This window comes from Nelumbo nucifera, chromosome 5, assembly GCF_055504915.1.
Source record: "Nelumbo nucifera cultivar China Antique chromosome 5, China Antique-T2T, whole genome shotgun sequence".
NCBI lineage: Eukaryota > Viridiplantae > Streptophyta > Magnoliopsida > Proteales > Nelumbonaceae > Nelumbo > Nelumbo nucifera.
This window is the reverse complement of record NC_142653.1, coordinates 61,489,790-61,499,263: the sequence shown is the minus strand read 5'-3', so window position 1 is coordinate 61,499,263 and position 9,474 is coordinate 61,489,790. Positions and strand designations below refer to the sequence as shown.

The following is a 9,474-nucleotide window of genomic DNA, read 5'->3' as shown; positions in this document are numbered from 1 at the left end:
ACCTTCTTTATTTATCTTTTCCTTTTTAATAATCTAATCCTTGATCATAGGACTTAGAGAATGATGCAAAGGGACAAAAAGCAATATGAAAATAAATAAGAGGATAAAATATTAAAATAAAGCAAAATCTTGAGTGTAAGTATCTATCTTTTACAATCTAATGGAAGAAAAGTATCTACTTCGGGGCCTCATGCAAGAGGATATTTTTAAGAAAAGTCTCTTCTATAGAATTTTTTCTAGGCCAAAATCCGCCTAAAAATTCAAAAGAAATTTATTATTCAACTACCCAAATTCTAGCATGGGTCAATTTATTTTCTAATAATGGGTCCATTTACATCAAGTAGCTACGGTCATCCAATTACATTGAATTGATTGATTTTGAGTCAATTGAAGTGGAGACTTGACCACTCTCCAAAATTGACAACCGTATGGACCACTTGTCTGAAACAGACTAGATTCTTCTAATCATAATAAAACTTAACTCCAGCTGATCAAGAAGGGGGTGGGGGTATCATTTGTGCATAATCTATTTGATTGGAATCCTTTCGGTTTTCTCCATGATTTTGTGCTTTCTGCTCTGGAAAAACCAAGAACTTGTAAAAAGTTCCAAAAGGGCTTTTTACCTTTGAAAAAATAGAAGAAAAACAAATCATTTTTACATGAAACTATTTCGAAGCAAAAAGCCATCGACCAATCAACTGCTGAAAAGGTACTTTTTAAAAAGTCATTTCAAAAAACAGCTTTCTCAAAAGCCCATTTAGGCCTGGCTCTTGAGACCACCAGGAGATTCCAATCGAATGGTCTTGAATGGAATATACACTATAAAACTTCCATGGATCGTAGCATCACCCTATTTTGTCAAATCGTCAAATCAAATCAATCAAAATTCTAAAATGCCGAAATTAGTTCAATCAAATGATCTGTGCACCCACGTAGTGGGTCCCACCATCAACGGCTTAGTGCTTAAGATTAAAACATAACTATCATTGGATCAGAATTCAGAAGCACCTGAAATTTCTCGTTTACTAAAAAGAATTACAAGAAAAAGGGTTTTTAAGCGACACGATGGAGTGGGACGGAGCAACGGACGGACACTCATGCATGTGCTCAGACATGTGAGACCGAATCTCAATGTACTATCTATAACATATAATAATAGTCCCGCAGTACCTCATCATCCTCTCTCACCCTTTCTTCCTTTCTGAGGTACAGAGAGATTCCTCTTCATAATACCTATTCTTCATTCTGTGTTCTCTCAGCACATCCCTTGCTGTGCATCTCTACGAAGGTCACAGCTTTTCTTCATAAAACCACCTCGAAACGAACGAAAAACAGATTTAGAGGTCAACATACGCGGTCTTGGAGATCGAAAATCTGGAGAATTCTAAAAGGAATTATGGGAAACTTATTGGATTCAAGCTAGAGATATGGAAGCGGAAATCCATTTTTCTATTGGTCCTTCCATGTGCTCTGCTTTAAAAATCCCATCTTTCGGTTTCGATTTCGTCCTCGTATCTAAGTTTGCATGAACGCTGAAGGAAATTGTAGATTTTCGCGATTTGGTTGCTAGGTGGAGACAATTTGAGTTCGAGACAAAGGGAGAGAAATGGAGAAGTACGAGCTTGTGAGAGATATTGGATCTGGGAATTTTGGTGTGGCGAGGCTTATGAGGAACAAGGAGACAAAAGAGCTCGTCGCCATGAAATACATCGAGCGTGGTCACAAGGTTCGTAAATATTGAAATCGAAATTGGATTCTGTTTTCTGTGTGGTTCTCTGTTTTGAATTTTGCTTTTGGGTTTCAGAATTGGGTTCCATTAGAGTTGGAATTCGTTGATTTATAGGTCGGGTTCTGCTTAAATTGTTGTTATTTTGATGCAGATCGATGAGAATGTGGCCAGAGAGATTATCAATCACAGATCACTTCGACACCCAAATATAATCCGATTTAAGGAGGCAAGTTTTTGTTCCAGGAAAGATTAATTTCGGTGAATCTTTTATTGGGTTTCTTAGGGTTTCTGGGGTTTCGATCTCGCAGGTTGTTTTAACCCCTACCCATCTCGCTATTGTCATGGAGTACGCCGCTGGTGGTGAGCTTTTTGAACGTATCTGCAACGCCGGAAGGTTTAGTGAAGACGAGGTTCCCTCTCTCGCTCGCTCGCTCGCTCGCTCCTTTAATATTTCCACTTCTAACTGTTTTTTGTTTTTTTTTCTTTGAAAATTTCAGGCGAGATATTTCTTCCAGCAGCTTATCTCAGGCGTTAGTTACTGTCATTCCATGGTAAATTAAGACCAAAATTATTTAATAATCAATAACTCTCCCTCTCTTTCTGAAACTAATCCATATTTGCTGCTTTGCAGCAAATTTGTCACAGAGATTTGAAGCTGGAGAACACACTATTGGATGGAAGCCCGGCACCACGCCTGAAAATCTGCGATTTCGGTTACTCAAAGGTCCATAAATTTAATCATAGAAGGACAAATTAATAAACAATAAACTTTAAGCATATAATCTGAATATTTCTTTTTATTTTAATCTGCATGTAGTCGTCTCTTCTGCATTCAAGGCCTAAATCGACGGTTGGAACTCCGGCATACATCGCACCGGAGGTACTTTCCCGGCGAGAGTATGATGGCAAGGTAATTTCGTAATATATCTATTGCTCTGGACAAACTGATAAATGCTTCCGAACCGTATGCTTAAGTAGACGTACCGCAGTCGATGTGCCACGTTTGCTTTTCCTTTACTCTCTGCGTTAAAAATTGTTACTAATACCTTTACGCAGTCATATGTAGCTGGGCGTGAGTGTTGACGGCTCTCCAAGAGTCTTTCTCCCCACATTCCTAGTACAGATGCCTTTTAGTTATTTGCATTTGTTCTTTGTTTGATGGGTCGTTATGGTAGTTATTCCTGGTTTCTAAGCCTTGTGACCCGCATTTATTTCTGTTGTGAGTCTTGTGATTGGTCTTGATTGTGTTTGCTTTTGGTGCTGAAAAGTGTTTTATGGTGGGTTTTTAATTGGGTGGAAAGAAATGGGATTCTTTTTTGTATTACATACTACGCATGAGAGGGGAATTGGGGTGAGGCAGAGTAGGGTGTAGGTGAGGCCCATTGGCCATACCATGGAGAGCTTGTGGTTCTGTGGGTAGTGAGTTTGATCCTATGCCTCCAAATTGGACGGGGTGCAAAGTGACTATTTCGACTACTAGGTCATTGGAATTGAAGGGGGCAATTCCATAAGTTTCCTTATTCCATGCTTTGGTTTCAATTTCATAACTGAATGGAATAAAAACTTGCTGACTTTAAGCCTGAAATTCTGCATTTTGCAGGATCCTATGTTCTGCCAGAGGGGCTAGTCATTTGAAGAAAGAGTTGGATCTGAGTTGGATTCATTTCCATTTCCTTTCTTGTGATTCAAAATATTATTGTGGAGACCGTTGTTTTCTAAATGGGTCACTTAAGGCTTAAGAATTTTCTTATAGACAAAAGTTATATTTGCGTCTCTTGTCCATTTCCTAGCCATGGGGCTGTGCCAGTGGTTCTCAGAATGAAACTTACCTGATAAGGAGAGGTTGATGACAGAAACAACAGAGCACTTTTAGGCCCACATATCTTTACTCATCTATATCTCTGTCTCTTGATACACCTAGCAAACCTTCTTGTTTCAATTGCAATATTTCATTTTTTTTTCTCAAATGAAACATTAATTACCCATTTGGGAGGGCTGAGCTGAAGATTCAGCTAAGCTGGTTCAGCTGCTTTGAAGTGCTCCAGATAAGCTATTGAAAGAGGATGAAGTGGACGGCCCTTCAAATGACTGACAGCCATTTTGGGCTCTCCAGATTTTCACCAAACATAGGCTGTCCATGTTGAGCCCAACTCAGAAAGCCAGAAGCAACTGCGCTTCAGCCTTCCCAAATGGGCACTGATGTGGTATTCATTTTCAATCTGAAAGTGTGTAAATTATAACTGCTGTTGGTAGAAGCTGTCCAGGTTCTCTATTGTTTTGACTGGTGTTAAACCTTGTTCCAGTAACAAACATTAAGGGGTTAGTTTGACAATATTTGTTAGCAAGGAACCGAACATGCATTTTATATGACTGATGTGATTAAGTTTCAGTTGAATAGCTCAAATCTTCTCAAAATGAAAGCTTGCGATGGTTATTGGTAACACTTCCAATTATTTTGTACTTGTTTCAATTGCAATATTTATTTTTTTGTCAAATCAAACACTAATATGTTATTCACTTTCAAGCTGAAGCTATGAAAGTTATAACTGCTGCTGGTAGCAGCTGTCCAGGTTCTCTACTGTTTTGACTGGTGGTAGACCTTGTTCCGGTAACCAACATTAAAAGGTTAGATCAACCATATTTGTTAGCAAGGAACCAAACATCCATTTTTATATGACTGATTAACTTTCAGTTGTATAGCTTAGATCTTCTCAAAATGAAAGCTTATCATGTTATTAAAACACTGCCAATTAATCTTTTATGACTCACCTATGGCTGATTGGAGGATGGCCTGAAACTTTTGGTGTGGTTTGATAACTGTAGAATGTCAATACATTTTAGCAATTTAGATTTTGGATTGTTACCAGTATAATTTCTTCTCTGTTTCTATGTTCTAATTTGGATACCACAGGTGTTGAAAAGTAGAATATAGATCAATCCCTCTACTGAATGGATTGCCCAAAATTTGGACTTCCAGATTCATGACCATATATGAGGCACTGGTTATTGCTAGAGAAAAGATTTTGATCATCGAACCAAGAAACAGGCCATTAAGAACATATTGCATCAAATTCTACTTTAGTTTTCTTGCTGAAAGTGAGGCTTTCATCTCTGCCATACATGTGGTTGACTGAGTTTTGAATTTGCTGAATCCTTTGGAATTAGGATAAAAACAGGAAAAGTAACTACTCTTTATTACTCCATAATTTAGGATATCTTCCCTCTGTCTGGCTGCCAAATTTTACTAGGAAATTGGTAGTTCAGTGTTTTGTTTCAGTTTGTAGCCCACTCCCCACATAGGAGATGGCTATTGATTGCATTTCTCAAATTTAATAGCCCACCAATATCAACAACAATGGATCTTTTAAAATGCTTCTTCAGTGGCTCTTTATTTTCATCTCTCTTATAGAATAATGTCAACTTGAAAGGTATTATCAAAGGGCATAGAGTCACATACATCAGTGTTTGGTCAACCAAACAAATTGAAAATTTGTTTTAGCTAATTGTATTGGTATGATCCGTGATAAATATATCTATACAGAGCATGCTGTCCCATTTGTAACAGATTTGCATCATTTACTTCTTTTTAGTTTCAAATTAATTCCATTAGTTACGATTTTTTAGTTTATTTTCTTTTCATGTTTACTTAGTTGGCAGATGTCTGGTCATGTGGTGTGACTCTTTATGTCATGCTTGTTGGCGCATACCCCTTTGAAGACCAAGAAGACCCTAAAAATTTCAGAAAAACCATAGGAGTAAGTTCACCATTTTTTTTTTACTTTTCTTTTGTAAATTCAGTATTCCTTTTTTCGTTCATTTATAATTTTATGAGTTACACTTTTCTTTTCTGCAGCGAATAATGGCTGTTCAGTACAAAATTCCCGATTATGTTCACATATCTCAAGATTGCAGGCATCTTCTTTCTCGCATATTTGTTGCAAATCCTGCACGGGTATGTATCTTTTTCAGACTGTTTGAGGCATTATTAAAAGTGAATTATCTAAATCCACTTATATTTGAGTTTACAAGTGTTGAGATATAAGTCCACTCTTAGCCAGTTGACAGTTACCACACATATTGGGAGTATGTTATCAAATGGGTTTGTTCTGTCAGAAAGAGGCACAAGGGGCAACTTTTTGCATATAACTGTGGACATGTTTACTATATTGTCAAATAATCCTAAGAAAAAGAGTGGGAAAAGCCTAGATAAGTTGTTAATGGGATGGGGGCTTGACCTACTGGGGACTCTTTGTGCCTGGAGGAGGTAATAAACGCATTTAACATTTGCTTCATGTTGTGACAGTTCAAAATGCCTTCCATGGAAAAACCATTGCATCATAGGGAACAAGAGTTGATGATGCCTTTCCTTTTGCTTGTCCATTTCTGGTTCACTCAAAACACTGTTTTTTATGTAGATGTGGCATAGTAGTTGCTTTCAGTTAGATTGATTTTGTGAAGTGGGTTGCATTGTTTCAGTTGCTGCACTGGAATGGTGATTTTGTGCGAATTTGTAGTAAAGGCAAGCATGGCTGTTTTTTTTTTTTTTTTTTTATGTTCCTCAGACATTACTTGTCAGTGGATGAAGATATTCATGCTTTCTCCACCATTTTTTTTTTTTCATTTTTATTTCCTGTCTGGCCTTTCAGAACCACCACATAATATGCCTTTTTACTATTTTTTATCCTTTTATGTTAAGTGGGTTTGTCATAGGCTTAGTTCGGATAGGATGGGGTAAATCTGGAATACTTGTGGTACAAAAGACACTGAACATGAACGTAATCATGTCTGTGTTAATGGATCTAAGAGATTACATGAATCGGTAAAGGATCCAATGCCAACATTTTAAACTTTGCAAGTGCATACATACATACATACATACATACATACATACATACATACATACATACATACATACATACATACATACATATAAATATAATATATAATATGGAGCTTTCTTACATGACTTCTTATATTTTTGCCACATGGAGGGATGTTGTGACTGATGCACACATCCACCAGTTAGGAATGGCAATGGGGTAGGTTCGGGGCGGGGACCATACTCTCCGTCCCTGATCCTGATACCCGTAGGACTGTCAACGGGCCAGGTCTGTTCCGGGACCAGCTAGAACTGGAACCTACCTGACATGAAATATCAAGGACCCGGAACTGAACCAGACCTGATAGGGTCAGTAATTTTTAGACTCAGAACTGTACCGATTGGTTCTCAGGACATAATAAATAAATAAATAAATAAATAAATAAATGCATTTAATATATATTATACATTATCTCTTATATGTATATTTTATATATATAATATAACATAATATAATATATAATATGGAGCTTTCTTACGTGGCTTTCTATATTTCTGCCACATGGAGAGATGCGACTGATTCAAACATCCACCAGTTAGAAATGGCAATGGGGCAGGTTCGGGGTGAGGACCATACTCTCCATCCCTGATCTTGATACCATTGGAAGTAAAAATTAACCACCATCCCCAATCCCACCTGGTGGAGATGAGTTTCCCATTGGGGACCTAAATCCCTGATTTTTTTTAATTAAAAGTTTTTTTTTGGGAAAAATATTTACTTAAAATAAAGAAAAAAATTTAAATATAAATAACATAGAAATTGAAATTTTTGTAGTGTCATTATAATTATACAAAATTATTTTCAAAATTTAAAATAAAATAGTATTTTAAATTATATATAAAATACTTTGTGGTTTCTAAATAACTTAGGAGTATTCTTTGTGGCAACTCATTTTGGAAATCAGAGCCTCGGCATTCCTCTCCCCATCCTCTTATTCATGAGAATATTTTCCAAAACAAATTCTTTATTCATGGGAAAAGTTTCAATTCCAAAAGCCCTTACCATGCATTTAAAATAAACATCCTTTGATGAAGAATAGAAAGCTTAGGTTAAAAATTAATATAGATAGTACCAATTTGGTAAAACTCGAATACAAAGTTGGTGTGGTTGTGGAGTTGAAAACATGGCATTTCGGTAGGTCCTCTATCCATCAGTCTGGGTTGGCCCCAGGCATTCCATGTGGCAGAAATAGATGGAATCATTCGGTGCAGCTTCCTATTTAACCCAATTAGGAAACATCTTATAGCTAGTCAGTGTTTTTATAAACTACACCTATTTGATGTCCAATTCCAGGAGTGTGCCCAAACATAATTCTGTCCAAAATCCAAGCTATCTGATTTATCTTTAGAAGAGTCTAATCTGATAATGTAATGGATCCTACCCCTGCCTCCACATGGTTTTGATGGTTAACTAATACATGAGTTACTAGACTTCAGAGGCTAACAATGAATCAATTTGTTAGTTTCCAGTTTAGACAGCTATTTTGTTATTGTTGTTATATTGCACAACTTTAATAATTAACCATTGCCCTGAAAATTTGCTTTCTTGGTATATTTGCAGCGAATTACCATTAAAGAAATTAAGAATCACCCATGGTTCTTAAAGAACTTGCCAAGGGAGCTAACAGAGACAGCTCAAGCCGTGTACTATCAGAGAAACAACCCAACTTATTCTCTTCAGAGTGTGGAGGAAATAATGAAAATTGTGGGAGAAGCAAGAACCCCACCACCAGCATCTAGGTCAATTGGGGGATTTGGATGGGGTGGAGATGAAGATGAGGAAGATGACAAGGAAGGAGATGAAGAAGATGCAGATGAAGAGGACGAGGATGAGTATGATAAGAGGGTCAAGGAAGCCCATGCAAGCGGTGAATTTCACGTCAGCTAAGGATGATTCTCCTTTCTCTGTCCTGAGAAAATTTTAATTTAATTTTGGGTTTCCATAGACTGTAGGATGTTTTGGACTTGTATAAAGTTCTATGCTACTGCTTTGAACTCAGGGTCTAAATGATCATAAACTTCAGTGTTGTCCAACAACAGGTGTATGTATTTAACATAAAATGTTTGTGTGTAGAGCATATTGTCTAGAGAAACTTGTTCCTTTTATTAATGTTAATGGGAGGTGTGAAGAATTGCATTAGGTTTGAAGTTTCTACAAGGATTGGCTCTCTTTTCTTTATACAACTTTAGCCTTTGAATTGGCAGAAAAACGAGGGGTCAGTGCCTGGTGAAATGGTAAAATCCGAAGCTTTGAAGCATGAAAAAATAGTTCCATGTTTGAGAGAAGTCATTTTGTGCAAGATCCTAGGACCCAGATAAGCTTGGTCACTTCATCATCATCATCATCTAAACCTTGTCCCAATTATACGGAGTAGGCCTAAATCATTTCTTATTATTTCTATTGAATTTCTTTTCTGTTTTTACCCCTAGCTCTTATAGCCCCTTTTAACAGATAACTTTTTCTAATAGGTGATGTGGATGGTCTTCTATCTCAGTCACTGAGTATAATAATGAGAATAAAATCTAGGAATTCTTGTTCAATTCAACACCTGAATAAGTGAATCACTGCAGAAGGAATAATTTTTACGGGAGTTTAATTGTTGCGCTCAAACCGGCTAAATTCCAGCTCCAAAGTACTGTTCATGAGTTTCAGGCAGCATTGATGGATCTGACAAGCCCCAGGACATGCTGTCTGTCACACCTCAAAAGCTACCATGCCAAGAATAAAAGAGGTGATAAGCATTCTTAATCTGGGAGCAAAAGGCGCACCCAGTTTCTGGGATGAATATGCCTTGTTCATATTATCTTAAGGCATCCTCTACACCGTTGTCCAAATCATGGAAGTTACCTGTTACCCTAGAAAGGA

At 37.1% G+C, this 9,474-nt stretch overlaps 1 protein-coding gene across 1 annotated transcript; it reads left to right on the top strand.

Moving 5' to 3' along the window:
- The first annotated feature begins 1,085 nt into the window (after nt 1–1,085).
- On the top strand, nt 1,086–8,766 carry LOC104586970 (serine/threonine-protein kinase SRK2A). The gene is made up of 9 exons (XM_010244382.3): nt 1,086–1,726; nt 1,881–1,955; nt 2,038–2,139; nt 2,227–2,280; nt 2,361–2,453; nt 2,547–2,639; nt 5,380–5,484; nt 5,583–5,681; nt 8,170–8,766. The coding sequence occupies exons 1-9, from the start codon at nt 1,607–1,609 to the stop codon at nt 8,494–8,496; spliced, it is 1,068 nt and encodes a 355-aa protein (XP_010242684.1). The 5' UTR covers nt 1,086–1,606; the 3' UTR covers nt 8,497–8,766.
- The last annotated feature ends 708 nt before the right edge of the window (nt 8,767–9,474 follow it).

Excerpts from the sequence above, each read along its gene's own strand:
- LOC104586970 (XM_010244382.3), top strand. The coding sequence starts at position 1,607 with ATGGAGAAGTACGAGCTTGTGAGAGATATTGGATCTGGGAATTTTGGT. Across the intron at positions 1,727-1,880 it reads ACATCGAGCGTGGTCACAAG|ATCGATGAGAATGTGGCCAG; the intron begins GTTCGTAAATAT and ends ATTTTGATGCAG. Across the intron at positions 5,485-5,582 it reads ATTTCAGAAAAACCATAGGA|CGAATAATGGCTGTTCAGTA; the intron begins GTAAGTTCACCA and ends TCTTTTCTGCAG.